The sequence below is a fragment of the Argopecten irradians genome, chromosome 10 (assembly GCF_041381155.1).
Source record: "Argopecten irradians isolate NY chromosome 10, Ai_NY, whole genome shotgun sequence".
Taxonomy (NCBI): Eukaryota; Metazoa; Mollusca; class Bivalvia; order Pectinida; family Pectinidae; genus Argopecten; species Argopecten irradians.
Window position 1 is genome coordinate 4,952,695 of NC_091143.1, and position 24,321 is coordinate 4,977,015.

The following is a 24,321-nucleotide window of genomic DNA, read 5'->3' on the forward strand; positions in this document are numbered from 1 at the left end:
ATTAAACATATTGAACACATATAACGATATATGTTACAAAACATTTATTTCTTTACACATTTTATTTTACTTATTGAATTTTGCAACGTTCGGCACGCCATATTGTGACACTACAACAAATTTGTTTATTAACATCAAGGATTTATAAGTGAGACGTCCTTGTTACTGAAAATAACAGACAAAGGTCGATATCCGATAAGGTTCGTTACAAGCAGGTGCCCGTGGTAAAGAATAATTTACGCCCCTAAAACCACCACTTTCAAACTGCGAAGATACGATTGCGTTCAACTTCGTCAGGTTTAAACAACCATTCCATTCATTATTTCTGGAAATCAACTAATTGATCGTACCAGCGGGCTTTTGTTATCTAATAAAATTAACCGATACGTTACTGAAAACATTTTTTATTTTTATTTTTGTTGTTGTTGTTTAGTTTTAAAAGAACCGTAAACATTAAGTGCGGGGTTATCATCTTCGCGGATTGGCAGCGGGAACCGATCAAAATGGCGACCGGATCGACAGTGTTTGATCCCTGGTATGCCTCATTACTGGGATTAGCAGAGACATTTAGGACCTCAAACCCTCCAAATATCAGACTATGTATCCACTGCCTTCAGGCCATGTTCAACTTTAAACCTCCACCGAAAATCGAAGCCAGAACGCACCTACAACTTGGTAATATTTTGTTAGCCCATACAAAAAACACCGACTTGGCCAGGACGCATTTAGAGCAAGCTGTGAGTATTGCCACAATATCGACTGACATTTGTAATATTTTACTTTCATAGATCGATGATATTGTAAGTTCCTATACTAAATCATGCTATCATATTAGCATTGCATTATGTTTTTCTTTCTGTTTGCAGTGGGCACTGTCTGTTTCTGTATCCTTTTATCAACAATGGAGAACTGTTGTTACACTATATCTCACTGACTGACACGGAGGACAGACACAAGGGGGTAACCAAAATGGTACACACAGCATGACCTGTTTAGATACCGATGACTAGATAAAACACGACAATAGTACGACAGGAATTGGAAATATTTTGGTTTGATTTGAATTTACTTGGTCAAGGGGAAGTAACCCGATATTTTTTCCACATTCAATAATATAAGAGTAATATGGACTATAGTCATGCTTCTCCATGTCCTTAGTTTAAAAATGAATATATGATGTTGGACATAGATTCTCCAAATTGATAGTACAAGATTCAGCTATTCTGTTGAGAAAGATCGATACTACAGTCAAACTACACAAGAAAACATTATTTAACATCACATATATTTTGTATATTGTAGCGGGATTGGACTGGGTCGATCATCGGTGACCAGATAGATCAGGTGGTAGAGCACTTAGTTAGTGTTCGGATGGTCCCGAGTTCGAATCCCAGTCTGGCCGCTACATTTTCTCCTCTCCTGTTACAGAATTGGCGCCAAACTAAATAACCCACGGTGGTGTTTGGAAGGGTCTCGTATGTCTTCGAGAGCAAAGACTTCGAGAAAGGAGGGAGGAGTGTAGCGGGATTGGACTGGGTCGCTCATCGGTGACCAGGTAGCTCAGTCGGTAGAGCACTCGGCTAGTGTTCGGAGGGTCCCGGGTTCGAATCCCGGTCTGGCCGCTACATTTTCTCCTCTCCTGTTACAATAACAAGATAACATTAGCACTGTGGTGATATTATTGCAACAAACCACTATATGTCATAGATTTTGCTTCCTCAAGATCTTGCAATTTCAATGTTTCTTCACTGTCAAATCATGTCTTTCAGTGTCAAATCATGTCTTTCAGTGTTAAATCATGTCTTTCATCTCTAAAGACAAAATCACTTTTTCCTTTTCTGATGTTTCCCTGTGCATAGCTAGCAACACCAATATCATCATTAATATCGATATACTAGGAAGTATACAATGAAGTGGATGTAGAACTGCCAGGGTCATTTAAGGATGTACCAGTTTCATGATGGCCAGAGTACCTGGAGAAAAATCGCAGACCTATATTAGATTAAATTAATTCACACTCAAAATCAAGAGGTGAAGGGCTAGTGGTAATACGTCACCATCTTAACAACAGGCCAATCGAAAACGAGAAAAAAAAAAAAAGATGAACTGCTATACAGGTGCGATTTAATTTGACTGAATGGGATTGTGCATGTAGGAACCTAACCTGTAGGTAACTCGATCGGTAGAACCTTGGTCTGAAGTTTGAAACGTCCTGCATTTTAGCCCTGGTCTAGTTCCTAAAATTTTCTATTAAAATTCAATGGATCTCAAATAAATTTAGTGGAGCTCGAGTAGGATATGTATCGTAAATATGGGATACTGGAATGAAGCAGTCCTAGACAGGGTTGGTCATTTGTGACCAGGTAGCTCAGTTGTTAGAGTCTCAATCTAGAATTGTCTCCAATTAAATAAAAGCTAGCCTAGCTTATACATGGTTCCCTCTTCTATCACATAACATTAATGATGTTTTAGCCTCCATTTTATGTCATATTGTACATGTGTTACCAATAATTCAAATAGTCTTGTCTCCCATAATTTAGTGAAAAAATGTTGAAGAAATTTTATACATACATGTGTGATATATAACATGGTCGGATGAGCAACAAGCTCAGAACTTAGCATACCAAGTTTATTTCCATTGATTCCCATTGGCTTTCCAGTTCTTTACTGATATTATAGTAGAGTTCACCTCTTAGTTGAAATAGTTAAAAAAAAAAAACTATTAATTGCGAGCTAGACTGATATCATATTGGGAGCTAGACTGATATCAGGTTGGGAGCTCTTTGATGACAGGAAGTATGAATGCTGAAAGTGTTTTGTTGTTATTGTAAACCATAGTTACCAGGTAACAATTTCTAACCCTCACATCTTTCTGTGCTGTTACTTTGTAATACTGTCAGTCATTAGTCAAAGGGAAGCAACTCCTCCATACTTATGCAGTTTTATATCCAAAGTCACTAATATGATGTACTGAGTACTTCCGTTGGGATTTAAATTAGATGAACAAGTTCCTTAACAAAAATTTAGATGCCAGCATGTGATGATGTCAAATTTGAAGCGGCTTGTGTGTTAGCACAAATGTTCCAGGATCAGGTATGTTGAAGTAATATATTCTATCTTTTGTGAGTGGTAAAGGATCGGGTGTCAAAGTGACTTTTGAAAGTGTAAAAAAGTTCATATCTTTTGATGAAATATTTTAGTAAACATTTCATATATATTATACGTTTTTTGTCATATGCTGAAAATAGAAAAGGATCTGTTGATGAAATAATTTCCGAAGCACAAAGAGTGTGTCTAAATCCTATCATGCTGTGCATTACATGAATTGTCAACAAAATCTTTCAAATTAAGATTTGACTTTGCTGTTTTGAAAGGTGAAGTGTATTAAATCTGATGATACTGTTGTTTAACAATGTTTTAGAAGTCTTGCTGTTATTTTGTTGAACTTAATTTTCCATTTAGAATCAACTTCAGCATGCACGACAGATACTGATGAAGGCTGTCGAGATATCCCAACAGGCGCCCTACTGGCACTGCCGACTCCTGTTTCAACTTGCAGTAAGTTCTCTGTCTCAGGCTTAATAAAACTAAATTACTGCTATTGATTTTTCTTCAAGATGATAAGGCCATCCTTAAAATGCTATTTATTTCTTCTTTTTTTGAAAAAAAAGTTTTAACAAATCTCATTTTTCAGCATAAAATAGACTATTGTATCTATATAATGTCAGTGGAATGCAGCACTCTTTGAATCATAAAGATCTTACTTTTATTATGTTTATCCATAAGGGATAAAATGTTTGAGTAGGCTAGATTTGGAAGGATCGGTAGCCTAGGAGAAGGGAAACAAACAATATTTTACTTTTGGCCTAATGAAATGTCTTCACTGACTGTAGACACACTTTATTTTGCAGCAAATCCATTCCATAGAGAAGGATTTTGTGACAGCGTGCCAGTTACTGACAGCAGGCGCCGAGTTCTCCGATACCGCTCATTCAGAGTACACCAAACTTTTATTTGTTCTCAGCAAAGGAATGGTGAGTGAAACTGGAATACACAGAATATATTGTTGAATGAGTTTTCTTATAAAGGATAAAGCAATATTAAAATAGATACAAGATAAGTATCTTCCTCTGTATCCTGGATACTCCAGGAATTACCATGACCTTTATATCCACCTCTGGACTATGTCTTAGCAAAACTGAAGGCTTTTCAGAAGAGAAAACTTATCATAGACTTACAAAGACTTCCTTTGAAGATTACAGAGAATGACACACAACTTAAAGCCATACAATGTACTGATATTCTTTTGATGTAAATCGAATGATCAAACTACCTGTCTCATCTGTTGTCCCACACAGAGCCTTCTGATTTACTATGACATAGTGCATGGGTGGATTTATTAACAGTGAAAGTAACCCCTGGAGTATCAAGGTTGCTTTCTGTAGTATACATTTAGTTTTATGGACCAAGATATCCAAACTTCTAAACTCTTACTTTAATATTTTAGATGTGTCTTTTGACATGAAAATGGGGGGCATGGAGGTAGTATTACCCATGTCCATCTAGTCCCATTGCATTTCATCAAGATATCCTGATGTAGTAAATCTTATTGTTACATAACTATTTCTGTGTTACCTCCAATGGTTGTTGATGTGTTTGACTAGCTGTACCTGATAGACAAGAAGACAGCCGATGTACACAGCACCCTCAGTACTGCTGGTCAGATGATAGAAACATACAATGGTCAACCTGTACAGAAAGAGTCGTTAAAAGTGTTCTTCCTGGTCCTACAAGTGTGTCATTATCTCATGGCGGGACAGGTAACTTATCATTATCATCTCTTAAAACCTTTATTTAATTGTTTTGTTACAAATTCAAAGCAAGTTGTTTCAATCTCTGAAAACCCATATGGCCTTATAGGTAGTTTTGTACCTTTCATTTAATATAAAAATTTTCCTTCCACAAACCTTTTTCATTTTAATTGTAAGTTCCAGGGCTCGACATTAACCATTGCCCGACTGCCTGGGGCAGGTCAAACCTCCTGTCGGGCAGGTCAATTACATCTGTGACTATTATATATATAGTTTTATACATAGGATATTTTAGTGCCATTGATACTTGTTTAGACTGATGAAGAGTTGATATCACAGTCATTAAGATAAAATTAGGAGCCATGCAACAAAATCTGAGCTATGAAGCTGTCTACACAGATTTATCTGTATAATTAGTCATGGTCAAACAGATGTTTGTACACCCATATAGTAAACACTTTCAAGCACTTTGATGACACAGTCATAATAAAATTTGACAGAAAGCATCGCAAAGAGATTGATAACCAATGGTAGGCTTAGCTCAAAAGCAATGGTATGACAATAGTGGAAATCAAAAGTTTATCATTTCATGCAAGAATCAAGATTAATTATACATGACCAGCTTTTGACTGAAAATCAAGAAGTTTATAAAGTCTGTTTGCGATGCCAGCTATACACAACCTAGTCTGCTCATTAATTGATCTTTCACTACCGATATTTCACAGTATTTGCTTGTAGAATATTATTAGCTAAGACACCTGTTCATCTTGTAAATAATCACTGATACTGTGGGGACTAAGAAGAAGATATGTCAAAGCAGATTGGTAGTGTCAGTGGAGTTATTAGGTCTGGAAGGTTCCTGATAATTATCACTTGCCCGACTGGTCAATAGCTAGGAACAATTAACAGGACAAGACATATTTTGTTATATTTACTACAGTGAATTATTAATTCTTCTATGCTCATAGAAAACACAAAAATTAAGAAAACTAAAAGGAATGATAAATTAATCATAAAAATAGAGAAATTTTATCATTTTTCATAAAAAAAAAAATTTGGGCATGTCAAATTTCCAGTCGGGCAGGTAGGTTTTTGTGGTCACCTGCCTGACAAGGCGAGTCCTTCAAAAAGTTTATATCGAGCCCTAAATTCCTTTTCTTTGTAACATTGACAAAGTATTACAGTTGAAAGTTAAAATATAATTTATTCATAAGTTAATCTTTCTAGTTGGTGACATGAATACTAAATTCTTGACATTCAACATTAATTAATATACATGACTATAGAAGTAACTGTACATTTAGCTGGTACATAGAATCCATCTTGTCAAGGAGTATTTCACAAAATACTTTACTGGTGAAGCTAGTTCAGCAGCATTCATCATGACAGAATTCAGATTCCAATCTCAAATACCTTTTAAGCTTGTCAATTGTATTCCAGGTGAAAAGTGTGAAGCCAGCCCTAAAAAATCTTCAGCAAATTATACAGACCATAACACAATTACATACAGATGAAGGTAAGTCTCTCTCCACTTCCATATAACACAATTACACACAGATGAAGGTAAATCTCTCTCCACTTCCATATAACACAATTACACACAGATGAAGGTAAGTCTCTCTCCGCTTCCATATAACACAATTACAAACAGATGAAGGTAATTCTCCCTCCACTTCCATATAACACAATTACAAACAGATGAAGGTAATTCTCCCTCCACTTCCATATAACACAATTACACACAGATGAAGGTAATTCTCCCTCCACTTCCATATAACACAATTACACACAGATGAAGGTAAGTCTCCCTCCACTTCCATATAACACAATTACACACAGATGAAGGTAAGTCTCCCTCCACTTCCATATAACACAATTACACACAGATGAACGTAAGTCTCTCTCCACTTCCATATAACACAATTACACACAGATGAAGGTAAGTCTCTATCCACTTCCATATAACACAATTACATACAGATGAAGGTAAGTCTCCCTCCACTTCCATATAACACAATTACACACAGATGAACGTAAGTCTCTCTCCACTTCCATATAACACAATTACACACAGATGAAGGTAAGTCTCTATCCACTTCCATATAACACAATTACATACAGATGAAGGTAACTCTCCCTCCACTTCCATGTGACTTTTCATCTGAGAGAAAAGTGATAAGTGAAACAGTTGTCTCACCAGCTACTAAGTTTTACCAATGTTATTTAACTTCAGAATTATAACAGGTTAGGGAAGAACCTTTAGATTGAGGCATTTTTTTATTGTTTATAATGATTTCTAGATTTCTTTTTCTTACAGAATATTGATGAATCTGAACCCTGATATTTCATATATAATGTAGTTATATGTCATTTATACGTTTGTAAGTTGATGTCTGTCATCAGAAGTTAACACATACAATGTTGGTTTTGTTCCCAGAGCCCACTTCCAGTAACCCCGTGGACATGTTTCACTGGCTACCAATAGAACACATGTGTGTACTGGTGTACTTGGTAAGTCGCTCACTGTACAAACATCCTTCACCTTCAGTGTGTGTATACAGGGAATCTTATAAAGGATTTGTGGTTAATGTCAATATTATTAGTCTGTAATGAAAGAATCAAAAGAAGTTTAGATGGTGAAAGAAATGAGAGAATCCTATCACCAAGATACTGTAGAGCTGTTCAAGTTCACAATTTACTGTTTACAGCGAATTATTCACAATTTTAAATGATACAGTACAACTATATGCCCATATGTTCTTTGATAGATTAGGAAGTGAATGATGACATAATTGATTGTTTTACCTTACAGGTGACAGTGATGCACTCCATGCAGGCAGGATACATGGACAAGGCACAAAAATACACAGACAAAGCTCTTATGCAAATAGAAAAATTGAAAAGTAAGCACAAATGGACAAAGTAAAGTATTCAAAAAGAAATAGTCAGTAGAATGGCTTTAGTAGACACCAATCTTTTCAATCTAGATTCTTTGTGATGGTACACGGACCATCGAGAAAATATGATGGATTAATGGAAATTAGGACAAAGTGACATGGTTGTTCATCTAATACCTTATTGAAAAATTTCATTTTACATAATTGTCATTTTCTACTAAAAACCATTCTCAGTTGTACACAAATATTCTTTTCTATAATCACAGATTTCTATTTATAAATGAAATACATATGATGGATACATATATTGGAAAACATTTGAACAGCCAACTTGTACCAACATCGTATTCTAGGACACCTTTCTTATTTCATACCCCTTTTAGGAATGGGAGGGTGTAATAATTGGGAATATATAGTGTCATTGATATCCATCCTATCATGTATCGGTTTTGATGTTTCGATGTTTTTATCTTACAGACATTGACATACATGTATTGTTTGTTTCAGTGTTAGATGCCCATCCCCTCCTCTCACAATTCCAGCTCATGTTACTGGAGCACATCATCATGTGTCGGCTGATAATGGGCAACAAAACCATGGCCATTCAAGAGGTAGGACTGCTATACCGGACTATTATATTTATATATAAACCATGGCCATTCAAGAGGTAGGACTGTTATACCGGACTATTATATTTATATATAAACCATGGCCATTCAGAAGGTAGGACTGTTATACCGGACTATTATATATATATATATAAACCATGGCCATTCAGAAGGTAGGACTGTTATACCGGACTATTATATTTATATATAAACCATGGCCATTCAGGAGGTAGGACTGTTATACCGGACTATTATATTTATTTATTACATAATTTGTTTACACCAATCTATATATGAAAAAATATAATATTTTCAACTATTACACCGACCGTTCAATAAAACCTTGTTATATTGCACAGTTCGAAGTTATATTTCACGCTTCCATGGAAACGTTATATTGCACGATTCGAGATGTTATATTGCACAGCTTTAGGAACACCTCGCTGTTGTTGTCTAGTTTTGTAGAAAACTTCCGAGGAATTGCGAGTAACAGTGTGTTACGTTATTATGACGTCACAAAGGGTCACGCTCAATTTCGCGTTGGATTTTTAGATCTCGAATCAAGCACGTCATGTAGACGTTTACAGTACCGAGTAAAGGACGGACACGATGAATGTATTAGATCAAAAGGCTGCAAGCAGGTCTAATAATGTGAAAACAGACAATAAGACATCCAAACCGGAGTTACAACGTGACGCACGTGGGCTATACGTCAATCTTCAATAGGATATTAAGGTTTTTTTCCGTACGGTACGGTGTTGATGATTTTGTTAAGTGATTGCCGTATTCGTTTTATAAAAAATATTCAACTGAAAAACTGGTGATTATGTAATAAAACAAATATTCCATGGTTACTGTGCTCTAGTTCATAATATTTACCCCTCGGTGATGGTAATCAACAAATGTTATATTGCACTCGGCCTTTGGCCTCGTGCAATATAACATTTGTTGATTACCATCACCTCGGGTTAAATATTATGAACTAGAGCACAGTAACCCATGAAATATTTGTATAATATAAACCATGGCCATTCAGGAGGTAGGACTGTTATACCGGACTATTATATGTATATAAACCATGGCCATTCAAGAGGTAGGACTGTTATACCGGACTATTATATATATATATAAACATTGGCCATTCAGGAGGTAGGACTGTTATATCGGACTATTATAGAGACATGTAGTATTGATGTAATCTTGCCATCCCAAGACACTGTTGTAATTTGTCCATGGTTAAGACTACTTAACGTAATTGCTATAGAGCGACCTTAGATTAAAATCATTCTCTATGTTATTAGGGCAATACTCAAAAAAAAATAATCTATAATTGATTTATATTTGAATATTTTTGCAGATTTTCCAAGCGTGTCATGTCTGTCAGCAGCAGCCACGACTATTTAGTACACATTCAGCACAAATCCATACACTGTTGGTAAGTCACAACTATTTAGTACACATTCAGCACAGATCCATACACTGTTGGTAAGTCACGACTATTTAGTACACATTCAGCACAGATCCATACACTGTTTGTAAGTCACGACTATTTAGTACACATTCAGCACAGATTCATACACTGTTGGTGGTCACGACTATTTAGTACCTACACATTCAGCACTGATTCATACACTGTTGGTAAGTCACGACTATTTAGTACACATTCAGCACTGATTCATACACTGTTGGTAAGTCACGACTATTTAGTACACATTCAGCACAGATCCATACACTGTTGGTAAGTCACGACTATTTAGTACACATTCAGCACAGATCCATACACTGTTTGTAAGTCACGACTATTTTGTACACATTCAGCACAGATTCATACACTGTCTTTTAAGTACACTTAAGTATATAAGATGTCATGAACTCCAGAGAAGTGGACCCGGAACCAGAAACTTTCTCAGACATATTTTTTACTCTAGTCTATGTAAAACCATATACTTAAGTAAAAAATCTGTCTGACAATAGTTTTATTGTGCCGTACCTGATCTTAGTCTCAACTCATTAAGATTATTATAAGTAAAAGGAAGGCCTATGCATAAACATAATAAAATATTGTTATTAGGGCCCTGTATCCTATAGTAAGTACTGTGTCTCTTTGTACATGTAGTTACAACTCCCCTTAAATCTCCTTTAACAATCAAAGCAGTTCAATTTCAGGATCGGGGGTTATGAAATAATTTTGGACTTAACTTTTTACTTGGCCAGTAGAAAATGCCCTTTTCATAATATCATCTGTGATGTGCTAAGTCTATATTTATGACTTAATATTTCAATGTCAACTATAAATGGAACACTGTCTGATTCTGTAGTATGGTTACTTTACAGGGCCTATATGCAATGTCGATGAACTGTATGGAGGCTGCTGAGGCCCAGTTCAAAACCGCCATAAAGGTAAGACTCGTTAACTGCTACAACACTGGGGTAGGAAAAATCTTAACAAAAATCATTTATTTCTAGATTATGGGGCTTATTGCCGGTAGAATACAATATGAAATCAAAGATCAAAGAAAAATTAATTACCCAGGTATTATACTGTTCTGGTTAATATTTTAGCAGTCTGTTCACCTTTTATGTTCATTAGTAAAGATCAATTTAAATAATTTCTTCTAAATAATGCTAGGTTAATGATATTGGACCAGTGGCTAGCTACCAAAGTCAGTTGAAATAATTGATCTTGATTACTGGTCAAGGTCGCACAGGTGATCTGTAAAAAATCTCTGTTTAATAGCAAAGTAATATCAACATAGAATATTTGTTTAGGAATTCTTGTGAATATTAAGATTATGATATTTGTTTCAAATTGCAAAACATTTATTACTTTTTCGCTGTTGCAAATAAAAGGAAGAACATAAAAGATATGAAAACTTATTATAGAAGTTTTGCTGATGTTTCAGTTTTCCAAAGCAATGGAGTTAGAGTCCTTTGTCCACCTCAATTTAGCAATAGTATATCTGAGGACAAATAGACAAGGCGAGCTTGTCAGTATCCTGGAGAAACTGGAACCCGAAAAATTGTCAACTCAGTAAGTCAATTCCAAGGTTTTAAAAAAAAAAAGTGTGTCAGGTTTATTTCTAAACGTCTGTTAGATATAACAATGACTCAAGAGGAGACGATTCTGCAGAAAGAATTAAAATCTTTTAGCAATACAAATACAAATATTAAAAGCATACACATATCTTCCTACTGCATATCTTATATGTATTTCCTGTAATTTTCACTTTAACAAATTGTTGTAAAACATACAATGGTTGAAAGGGAATGGATGCTATGCATTTTAAAAGTGGACACTGATCAACATCATGTTTAAAAACTTTTTGGTAATATCAGAAACCCGAGTTGCATCACGTGACTGATATTGGCGATACCTATATAGATCGAAACATCCTCAGTCGTATACGTGGCCAACATCTGCAATACCCATGCAGATCAGAACAGTTCGGAAACTTCCAAGCTATTTAAAACGTGTAAACGCGAACAAATATTTATATTTAATTATTTAATTACTTTGCTAATACAAACTTTACGAAAGTCGGTTAATATGGAAAGTTTAAAACCTGAAATATATGTAGAACACTTTAAATGTTTTTAGCTCACCTGGTCCGAAGGACCGAGGTGAGCTTATGGGATACCGCAGCGTCCGGCGTCCGTCAACAATCGACTTCTTCTCCATAACCGCTGGTCGGATTTCAACAAAATTTGACTGGTAGCATCCTTATGGGCTACTAACTATAAATTGTACAAATGATGGGGCTGACCCCCCAGGGGCCTGAGGGGCGAGCCAAAAGGGGTCAATTTGGCTATTTTCATATAAACGACTTCTTCTCTGAAACCAAGCATGGGATAGCACCCATAATGCTATGGTAGCATCCTTATAGGGTGGGGATTCAAAATTGTACAAATGATGGGGCTGACCCCCCGGGGGCCTGAGGGGCGGGGTCAATTTGGCTATTTCAATATAAACGACTTCTTCTCTGAAACTATGCATGAGATAGCACTCAGAATGCAATGGTAGTATAATTATAGGGTGGGGATTCAATATTGTACAAATGATGGGGCTGACCCCAGGGGGGCCTGAGGGGCGGGGTCAAAAGTGGTCAATTTGGCTATTTCCATATAAACGACTTCTTCTCTGAAATCAAGCATGGGATAGCACCCATAATGCAATGGTAGCATTCTTATAGAGTGGGGATTCAAAATTGTACAAATGATGGGGCTGATCCCCCGGGGGCCTGAGGGGCGGGGTCAAAAGGGGCCAATTTGGCTATTTCCATATAAACGACTTCTTCTCTGAAACCAAGCATGGGATAGCACCCATAATGCAATGGTAGCATCCTTATAGGGTGGGGATTCCAAATTGTGCTAATGATAGGGCTGACCCCCCCGGGGCCTGAGGGGCGGGGTCAAAAATGGTCAATTTCCATATAAATGACTTTTTCTCTGCAACTTAACATGGGATTACGCTCATAATGCAATGGTTACATCCTTATAGGGTTTGGATTCAAAAGTTTGCAAATGATGAGGCTGACCCCCTGGGGGCCTGAAGGGTGGGGTCCAAAGGGGTCAATTTAGCTATTTCTATATAAACGACTTCTTCTCTGCAACTAAGCATAAAAGAGCACTCATAATGCAATGGTAGCATCCTTATAGGGTTGGGATTTGAAATTGTACAAATGATAGGGCTGACCCCCCGGGCCTTAGACAGCAATAGATGCGGGGTCAAAAAGGTCAATTAGGCTAATATTTTCATATAAATTATTTTGTCTCTGAACCAATGTATTGGATAGCATATTTGTATGGTATCAATAGCATCATTGTATGGTTGTGATTCAAAATTAAACTTTGGGAGTCAATTTTGCTTATTTTTCTAATTGTCAGAGTCTTGTGATAATTACTAAAAAAAAAACAGGTGAGGGATACAGGCCCTCTAGGCCTCTTGTTTCTATCACAAAAAGAGCAAGAGCAAGTCATAGACCATGCAACTTTAATGAAGTTTCACTCTAGCAATAGCAACAAAGGGGGAAAAATACAGTGCTATAAATCATTTACCATCCGACCGTGATAAAGTTGTATACTGTCTCTGTTACAGCTCCCACAGTCTGAAAGCGTCCTCCTTTTATGTGCGTGGTCTCCAGGCATTCTTCCAGGCCCGATATAGTGAGGCCAAGTAAGTGTACAGTTGTGTTACAAGTCTCTTCCAGGCCCAATACAGTGAGGCCAAGTAAGTGCAAGTGAATGGTACCTTTTGGACTTTATTGTATGATATATTCAAAACAGTTTGACATTAGGTTATTATTTTGTTTCCCTTACAATGGTGTATAGTGAAGACAATGAAACACAACCTAAGGAGTTGTAAGGATGATATGTGCTATAAATAGCAAAAACAACTAGGAAGACTTTCCAGGAATATTAAAATTTTTATTTAGCTTTTCAGTAGCTATCATTTTGCCCTCCAACTAACGGTTTATTTTGTTTCCCAGACGCTACCTCCGAGAAACTCTAAAGATGGCTAACAATTTTTACCTCCACCTCCGAGAAACTCTAAAGATGGCTAACGCAGAGGACCTGAACCGATTAACATCATGCTCTCTCGTCCTTCTGGGCCACATTTTTCTCTCACTAGGCAACAATACAGTAAGTATTAGTGATGTAGGTAGAACTCATTGAGTTGAGCTGTAGACGAGGAAAATTATATAATTTTATTCTAAATTCAGGATATTAAAATCCCATATATTAAGATCAAAATATCTAAATGACATGTCTTCAGCAATGTCAAAAGAATATGTGCTAGGTCTAATACAAGTGTGAAAGTGTTCATTGCTCATATTGAAGTGATTAGTGTGAAAATAATTTCCTCAAAATTTATAAATACAATTTATATTAAACAAAAAATCACCCTTTATGTTTAAGGATAAGGTAAGAGGTATTAATATGTGTTTGGAGCCTTACTGATGTGTAAACTATTTACAGGAAGCTCTAAATATGGTCACACCGGCCATGCAGCTTGCAGGAAAGATACCTGATGTTCATGTGCAACTGTGGGCCTCCTCTCTCCTCAAAGGTATGTAATACCGGGGTAATACCAGGGTACTCCATACAGATTTATCTGTCCAATCAGCCACACTGAAGTATGGACAGATCGCTAGCTGTCAAGCAAATCGTCTAGATAGTGGATACCACATGAAAATTTGCATTTTGTATTTTGAATGCTACAACATTGAATAGATAGACTGTGTTTGCGAGCATGAGGTGTGGCTACTATTTCAGCACCAGAAATGTTGCACTGAAATATGATAGCACACATTTAATTATTGTATGTACTGGGTAGTCAAAATCTGTGTGGATGACCCAACTCATCATTCTGCCTATCTGTTTTCAAGTAAATGTTTGACTGCAATTGGCCGTGCTTTGTTTCAGATTTGTACAGACTCTGTGGTGATAAGGTTAACGAGGCAGAAGGCTATAAGATGCACACCAGTTTTTCACAGTCCCTGTTAAAGGATCACTTCCAGTCATCACAGCTCTCAGAACATGGCTTGATACAGGTTTGTACAGACACACTGATCTTAAAAGATCTGTTAGAACATGGCTTGATACAGGTTTGTACAGGCACACTGATCTTAAAGGATCTGTCGGAACATGGCTTGATACAGGTTTGTACAGGCACACTGATCTTAAAGGATCTGTCAGAACATGACTTGACTTAAAAGATCTGTCAGAACATGACTTGATACAGGTTTGTACAGGCACACTGATCTTAATGGATCTGTCAGAACATGGCTTGATACAGGTTTGTACAGACACACTGATCTTAAAGGATCTGTCAGAACATGACTTGATACAGGTTTGTACAGGCACACTGATCTTAAAGGATCTGTCAGAACATGGCTTGATACAGGTTTGTACAGGCACACTGATCTTAAAGGATCTGTCAGAACATGGCTTGATACAGGTTTGAACAGGCACACTGATCTTAAAGGATCTGTCAGAACATGACTTGATACAGGTTTGTACAGGCACACTGATCTTAATGGATCTGTCAGAACATGGCTTAATGCAGGTTTGTACAGACACACTGATCTTGAAGGATCTGTCAGAACATGGCTTGATACAGGTTTGTACAGGCACACTGATCTTAAACGATCTGTCAGAACATGGCTTGATACAGGTTTGTACAGGCACACTGATCTTAAAGGATCTGTACCTTTTCTTTTAAATTGAGGGAAAAACATTTTGAAATGGGAATAATTCATCTCGTGATACCCAGTAACGTTTGTGCGGGACTATTGTTTCTATTGGTAATGGAATGACGTGAAAAGATGATATCCCACGCTAACATCATTTCAGCGGGAAGATAACAAAGAGTTACGTTCCATCACCACAAGAGATACTAGTCTCGCACAAACGTTATCGGGTATCATGTGGTATGTGAATCAGTCCCTTTTGTGCTTATGAAGAAGGGGGACTTTTCATTCCCTGAACACAAAAAGACATCAAAATATCTTTGCTTTGTGTTTAGTTCAGCAGATTGTGAATTAAAAAAATCAGAGAGACATGTTGTTAGGGAAATTTTCAAATCGGAAAATTCTGAATTTGTAAATACCAGGTATACACAAAAATTGAGAAACTATGACAAAATTTAGTGGAGGAAATATCTTTATTCCACCACAAAGTGCCATTTAGCATAGTCATGAAGTTCTCATTGCCTATGTTTCCTATTAGATGTAAAATTCATCTGATTCTATTTCCATGTTTCAGTGGACTGAGGGGCCTTGTCCTTTTCATCTAAACACAACAGTTGGATCCAGTAACATGCTGTGAAGGCAAAAACCTGTCGGACGTTTCAATGTCTATCGTCAGATAAAAAAAACTGCTTGAGTCCATCAACCAGTACTCCTGAAGCAGCTTTATAGAGTTTATTCAGGTCTGTCAAATGACAAAGGATAAACCTTTCCTGTATCTACGTCATGGATTGGGATAGCTGGGATACTGACTCAGTGAAAACCAGGAACAAAGGACATGTCAGACAATGGTTCTATAATGTTGCCTGCACTGTACACATGTGAAAACCAGGATGTGAAGGACGTGTCAGACAATGGTTCTATAATGTCGCCTGCACTGTGAAAACCAGGATGTGAAGGACGTGTCAGACAATAGTTCTATAATGTTGCCTGCACTGTACACATGTGAAAACCAGGATGTTAGGATGTGTCAGACAATGGTTCTACAATGTTGCCTGCACTGTGAAAACCAGGATGTAAGGACGTGTCAGACAATGGTTCTATAATGTTGCCTGTCCTGTGAAAACCAGGATGTAAGGACGTGTCAGACAATGGTTCTATAATGTTGCCTGTCCTGTGAAAACCAGGATGTTAGGATGTGTCAGACAATGGTTCTATAATGTCGTCTGCACTTCCATAATGACCAGGAGTCATCCTGTTTGATAACAATTACTGATACTTCAGTAATAAATTGGGAGGAGACAACTGAATATGGCTTCCTTTCAGTGGAAGGTTTATTAACCAAATATCTGGGCTTTTCATCTCTACTAGAATTGGTTTGTCATGATCGCCACGACAGCTGAAGGCTGAAATGAGTTCAGAGAGAGTTTTAAGAAGGTTGGTTGGTTAAACCCCGAGAGAGCTGTGATGTATGTGTATCACAGGATTGAGTGTATATGTATGTGTGGAGAACAGTCGTCTACTGAACAGTGTATTCTATAATATCGGCTTCTACTACAACTGATATATATACATACATGTATATCAATCTTTCACAGCTGTGTTGATATTGTATTTGGCTAGATACAAGGAAAAAATTTATCTCATTTATTTTCTGTGATATATTAACTTGTGGACATAAATTAAACTATCACATGAAGAAAAATAACACATTTATTAAACAATAAAAGTGTATAAAGTAATATCGTCATCAAAACCAGATTGATAAGGTTGTTTATTGTGTATCAAGTGTAATTTACAGTCTGTGTATAGCGGTAAGGATGTGGTTGATGGGAGGTATACTTTGGTTAGTAAGTTGTTGTGTAATATACATTTAGATTGAATCAGTTAAGATTGAATTTAAAAATTCTTATGAGTCTTGATATATAAATTAAGAATGTCCCTCTGAGGTACAAGGAGTTAGTGTAATCCCCCCTGAAGACACATTTAGACTGTCTTAAATCAAGGACTAGAACAGTCCATTATGAAATGTCGGGGGTGAATGAATTGAGGGACATCTACCCGACAATGAATGTTAAACTTAACACCAGATACTGGAAAAATGACAAACACTCTAGTGTTGCTATTGCAGCAAACTGGGCAAGGTAAAAATGAACAGCAAAACAAAGTAAAACAGACAAACCATGATTACAAAGTAAAACATGTACAGCAAACTTTTCATTCCACATCAAGGTTCCTATCAGATGTCTATATGTGTATAACAAACTATGCTAATAACAATGGTATTTTGTTGATCCCCAGAGTTCGTTATATTAACCATGTTTTACCGCAATACAGTTTTAAAAAAACCTTGTCATGAAATTGGTACAAAAAGCTAAGCAGCACATATATTCATTGTTCATCACAAACACTTGCATTTAAGTTGAATTCTAAAAGAGAATTTCAATTAATGAATACAAGTATTTAGCATAAGTACATGTATACAATGCATAACAGATTTACTCTTAAAGTCCTTTTGAGAGTATAATATACATATATGCTTGTGGGTTAATAGCTTTTCTTTAGGTATTCTGGCTTACCATCTCAAAACCCTGGCACATCCTGGCTGTTCATAGGGAAAGAAAACAAATCTAACCAAGTAACACTTTATTTCAATCGGATGAAAAATAAGTTGTTGTCCTCAATATCTGTCAATAATAAACACCAATGAACTGTTAACAGAAGAGTCTGTAATTCCTTGTTAGAAGGATGGAATCGTGTAAGATAGAAGATGTTTTTGTAATTAACAGACAGGGGCAGTGTCTATAGACAAGTTCTCCTGAGTAGCAATTAATTGAGAACTTTTTTTCTGACGAAGGGCTGTAATATTCTTGGTTTACTGAACATTGTGTGTCATATGATTTATTTTGTATTTTATGTTACTAGCAGTTGTGGGTAATAGACAAAAATAAACTGTGAAGTGTTTCAGTTCAATACAAATTCAGGGAGGAAGAGGGGGGGGGGCGGTGTTGTCTGAATTTCTTGTTGGTGCTCTTTGAAATCTTCTCCACGTCTGTTTGATTGTATCTTATCATTCTTTTTGGCTTTCATACTTTATCTGGCATGCATTTCGTTGAACTTGCATTCAGGAATCGTGACAAACTGAAGTTTACTGCTTTTATTTATTATGAATAGAACAATTACTATTTGTAGATCAATGGTCAATATTTTACTGTTTCCTATAAAGAACTGTTCGCAGTGGGTAAATTTTGATGTTAATTGATCTCTACACTTCATAAATTTACGATACTATTGTTGTTAGTTACGTTAGTGATTCATAAATATTTTGCTGGTATTTAAAATTCACGGATTTCAATGAAAACGTCAATATCGCAAAAATAAACCCCACACCATATTCAATCAATATACTGTAGTATATATGTGTATATGAAAACATTCATGTATATGTTGTGGGGTATCAAGTGCCACACTATCATGTGGATTTTATTATCTAAATAAAAAGATAGTCCAGAAATAAAATAAGATACAGCCGGTTATTTTTGTGGTAAAAAAATCATGATAATGCTATCAGTGTGCAAATAAATTATTTATCTATTACTTATTATTTTAATTTGCAGAGAAATTTTCACGACCACGCCAATATTCTGCAAAATCACAAAAACATTGTCTCTGCAAAAATTATCAGCTATATGGTAATTTGAATAAGGGTTTCTCCAATCCATTAATGGGGTTTATGTATTGTAGATTCCAGAGTTGGAACTGTCTATGTACCTATATGTGATCTTTGGCAGTGTTAAGGTTCGTTGAATCATGTAATTTTGTACTGAATTTGAATGAGAATCTATAGATATTTTTGCGTCGTTGATATCATTGTAAATGCCATCTGATCATGTGTTGATAAATGTGAAAGGCAGCAGACAAGGTGTCCTAATTACCTGTATATAAGTGTTCATGGCTTGTGTAGACACCAATCATCACTTTCCACACACTTTATATCAATGATGGGGAGGGAGAGAATACATCCTAAACATTTTAACTGTTCTAGTCTAAATAACAGTCTTGTATACTGTAAACCAACTACTTTGATTTTCTTTTACAATTGAATACGAAGTATTTCGCAACCAAGTAGAAATTGCAAAATAAATTACTCTGAAAAAGTATGTGACATACATACAGTAGACCCTTTTGACTCTAAATTGTGAAATTTAATAACTCAAAAAGTAATTAAACATGGAAAAGTGAAATTCAATTGGCATGAAAACAGGAGTTCATGATTTACCAACATTTATTTGATAAAAAAAAGTTTTGGCAAGTTTTAATACAACCCAAAATCTTAAATGTATACAGTAGATACAAAAAGTAATACCGAGAGAACCAGCAACAGAATATTTCAAGTGATCTGCAAATAATTACCTAAAACAAATGTAATTCTTAAACACTTCTGATTCTCCGTCTCCCCATCAGTGAAATAAAGTTTTTTCTCAGAGATAAATGTGTTTATATACATTCATGTATTTCTTAGTTTTAAGGTTTCTTATCTTTTACCATGCAGACTTTAACAGGCTAAAGCATGATATTGAATGTGATTTGAATTTTTGCACACTTTTTCATTTTATGTTGAAAATCATTTCAACACTGCTTACATCACTGGTTTGACACATTGAGGAGTGTTGACTTATCATTTATCATAAAATACTGATAAGAAACTATGATTTACTGCATAAGTGATTGAAGTGAAAGGGTTTAAAATCTTTTTGTTTGCTTAAGATAAATTGATAGTAATGTCTGGACATTATGTAATATAACTTTCTATCATATTAATTTTAAATAATATTTGGTGGTTTTGCCTTGCTATATAGAATCGATACATAAAGACACCCTTTGCACATTTTTAGCCCACCATCATCAGATGGTGGGCTATTCAAATCGCCCTGCGTCCGTGGTCCGTCGTCCGCCGTCCGCCGTCCGTCGTCCGTCCGTAAACAATGCTTGTTATAACTATTTCTTAAAAACTACTGCAGGGATTTTGTTCAAACTTCACATTGAGGGTCCCCTTGGTCCATATTTGTGCCATACAGATTTTGTGGCTGATCGGAAAAACAAGATGGCCGCCAGGCAGCCATCTTTGATTTTGGCAGTTGAAGTTTGTTATCAATATTTCTTGAGAACTACTGAAGAGATTTTGTTCAAAGTTCACATGGAGGTTACCTTTGGTCCTTAGTTGTGCCTTACAGATTTTGAGGCTGATCGGAAAAACAAGATGGCCGCCAGGCAAGCCATCTTTGATTTTGGCAGTTGCAATTTGTTATCGATATTTCTTGAGAACTACTGAAGGGATTTTGTTCAAACTTTACATGGAGGTTACCCTTGGTCCCTAGTTGTGCCATACAGATTTTGAGGCTGATCGGGAAAACAAGATGGCCGCCAGGCAGCCATCTTTGATTTTGGCAGTTGAAGTTTGTTATCAATATTTCTTGAGAACTACTGAAGGGATTTTGTTCAAACTTCACATGGAGGTTACCCTTGGTCCCTAGTTGTGCCATACAGATTTTGAGGCTGATCGGAAAAACAAGATGGCCGCCAGACAGCCATCTTTGATTTTGGCAGTTGAAGTTTGTTATCGATATTTCTTGAGAACTACTGAAGGGATTTTGATGTATAAAGACACCCTTTGCACATTTTAATTAAGATCTGGTATTATTTGTACATTTTGCCATTTTAAACAGTGATGACTTTAATCTTACAAACCTAATTTGTCCATTATTTATGCTGTTACTGTTACTAATTGAAATTCAATCTGAATACATCATGACCTCAACAACCACTCTTTGATTGTATATGTTAATACATGTACCGGGATTAGAATTTATTTTTTATGATTCTTAGTAAAACCCACAAGTGGCCATTTCACATTATGTAAAGCTTGTTACTGCTATGTCTCCAGATCTACAGGTGTGGTATAATGGTTCTTCAATGAGGACTGTCGCTTTATCAGAAGTGTGTTTAAAATGATTTCTGACAGCCGGTCCCTTTGTGATAGATTAATGTTGTAAATACAGTTAACTGTAAGCGTGGATATTTACACTGAATATGTGAGGATATTTCCCCACGTGTAATATTTGGTGTACATTGTACAAGGAACTATACTGCAAAACATGACATGTGTATTTATTGTGAAAAAAACAGCAAAATACAAATCACGGAGTTGAACACTAGTGATTATAAACACTATTACAATAGGTCTTCAGCCAAATGGTTAGATGTCCCCACATATTACCACAAAAATTCTTCACCTTTGGGTTGCGATTTAGAATCCCATGTCGGGAAGTTGCCAGGAACTAACCGCTGGTCGATGGTTTTTCTCCGGGTACTCCTCCACCACCAAACCTGGCATGTCCTTACATGACCCTGGTTGTTAATAGGACAAAAAACTAAACAAACCAAAACCCTCTTCAGATCGGATACAGTAAATCTGATTTGTTGTTTGAGACTTGAAAGTAGTTTATAGAAAACCAATGCATTACAAGTCATCATGGTGATTTCCTGTGTATCTCAGCTGTCTTTAGCGCAATCAGTTGAGTGTGGAACTAGCAACATGAGGTAGCGTGTATGATCCCTATCGGAGACATTGATAACATTTATTTTAAAAATCCTGTTTTCTGTAACATTGGGGCCTGTGTAGGGACTCTGGAAATGGATATTTGTGAGTCTTGTCAAGGAATCATCCGTTGTGAACCCTGGAAACTTGTGGATGAGTTATTTCCTGGAGGTGGGGTATGCAACCCTGGTCAATACTAGCTGCAATATATATACCTTGCAGCTAGAAAGAACATTACTCTATACTTGCTAATATTCGGAAGGGTTTTAATTTCAATGATCCATCTAAAGTCGCGAAAGTTAATACCTTGCGAAATTAATCAATTTCATGGTTTTACCTATTCTGGCCTGTCATATGAATGACACTTTCAAATGTTACAAAGATAACTGTATAATGTTTTACCAAGCAACATATAATACTTTAGAGAACCATGCATGGTTACACTGGAGTCCCGTTACAAACCTGCATATTTATTATAGAAATACATTTTACATCAAAAAAACTTTTAGTTAGGTATATTTTGAGTTGAGATGTGTTTATTACTTTTTACAGACATGTGAAGACTGTTTAAGTCTCCATTGTTTTATAGAGGTTTATTTATTGTTTGTGTAAATAAGGTCCATACTTCTGTTTGTTGTCTTTCGTCACCTCATCATCAATGTTACATTAAACAATTGCATGAATTGTCAACACAGCTCTTGTTCTAATTTCATGGTATTTATCTGGTTCATTTATACTCTAACAATGATAGAAATTATTGTTCATTGACCGATTAGGCGATGTTGAAGAAAACATCATAGCTTATAAAATACAAAAAGTAAAGTCACACACGGTTTGAGTGACAGCTTGTAAGCATATTTATTATTGTATTTACTCTTAGCTTGAAAATTTACAACAATGCACATTATTATCACATTGAATTTTTAACTATGACCTTGAGAGTTAGTAATTAAAGATGCTCCACCGCCGAGTATAGTGACACAGAATTTTTAGCTCACCTGGCCCGAAGGGCCGGTGAGCTTATGCCATGGCGCGGCGTCCGTCGTCCGTCCGTCCGTCCGTCCGTCTGTCTGTCCGTCAACATTTCCTTTAAATCGCTACTAGTCATAGAGTTCTGCATGGATTGTGACCAAATTTGGCCACAAACATCCTTGGGGGAAGGGGAACAGAACTTGTATAAATTTTGGCTCTGAGCCCCTGGGGGCAGGAGGGGCGGGGCCCAATAGGGGAAATAAAGGTAAATCCTATAAATCGCTACTAGTCATAGAGTTCTGCATGGATTGTAACCAAATTTGGCCACAAGCATCCTTGGGGGAAGGGGAACAGAACTTGTATAAATTTTGGCTCTGAGCCCCCGGGGGCAGGAGGGGCGGGGCCCAATAGGGGAAATAAAGATAAATCATATAAATCGCTACTTGTCCTAGAGTTCTGCATGGATTGTGACCAAATTTGGCCACAAACATCCTTAGGAGAAGGGGAACAGAACTTGTATAAATTTTGGCTCTGACCCCCTGGGGGCAGGAGGGGCGGGGCCCAATATAGGAAATAAAGGTAAATCCTATAAATCGCTACTAGTCATAGAGTTCTTCATGGATTGTAACCAAATTTGGCCACAAACATTCTTTGGGGAAGGGGAACAGAACTTTGTATAAAATTTGGCTCTGACCCCCCGGGGGCAGGAGGGGCGGGGCCCAATAGGGGAAATAAAGGTAAATCCTATAAATCGCTACTAGTCATAGAGTTCTGCATGGATTGTAACCAAATTTGGCCACGAACATCCTTGGGAAAGGGAAACAGAACTTGTATAAATTTTGGCTCTGAGCCCCCGGGGGCAGGAGGGGCGGGGCCCAATAGGGGAAATAAAGGTAAATCCTATAAATCACTACTTGTCCTAGAGTTCTGCATGGATTGTGACCAAATTTGGCCACAAACATCCTTAGGAGAAGGTGAACAGAACTTGTATAAATTTTGGCTCTGAGCCCCTGGGGGCAGGAGGGGCGGAGCCCAATAGGGGAAATAAAGGTAAATCCTATAAATCACTACTTGTCATAGAGTTCTGCATGGATTGTAACCAAATTTGACCACAAATATTCTTTGGGGAAGGGGAACAGAACCTGTATAAATTTTGACTCTGACCCCCCAGGGGCAGGAGGGGCGGGGCCCAATATGGGAAATAAAGGTAAATCCTATAAATCGCTACTTGTCCTAGAGTTCTGCATG

General features: G+C 36.7%; 1 protein-coding gene across 1 annotated transcript; it reads left to right on the forward strand.

Moving 5' to 3' along the window:
- Positions 1–457: 457 nt before the first annotated feature.
- On the forward strand, positions 458–22,791 carry LOC138332958 (MAU2 chromatid cohesion factor homolog). Its single transcript, XM_069281023.1, has 18 exons — positions 458–737; positions 867–884; positions 3,028–3,093; positions 3,463–3,558; positions 3,912–4,034; positions 4,665–4,820; positions 6,252–6,327; positions 7,249–7,322; positions 7,624–7,714; positions 8,216–8,319; positions 9,674–9,751; positions 10,651–10,716; positions 11,220–11,347; positions 13,412–13,489; positions 13,803–13,956; positions 14,293–14,383; positions 14,740–14,867; positions 16,081–22,791. The coding sequence occupies exons 1-18, from the start codon at positions 504–506 to the stop codon at positions 16,141–16,143; spliced, it is 1,824 nt and encodes a 607-aa protein (XP_069137124.1). The 5' UTR covers positions 458–503; the 3' UTR covers positions 16,144–22,791.
- The last annotated feature ends 1,530 nt before the right edge of the window (positions 22,792–24,321 follow it).

Coding starts and splice junctions, on each gene's coding strand:
- LOC138332958 (XM_069281023.1), top strand. CDS start 504: ATGGCGACCGGATCGACAGTGTTTGATCCCTGGTATGCCTCATTACTG. Junction 6,328..7,248: donor ACAATTACATACAGATGAAG/GTAAGTCTCTCT, acceptor TTTTGTTCCCAG/AGCCCACTTCCAGTAACCCC. Junction 8,320..9,673: donor AAACCATGGCCATTCAAGAG/GTAGGACTGCTA, acceptor ATATTTTTGCAG/ATTTTCCAAGCGTGTCATGT.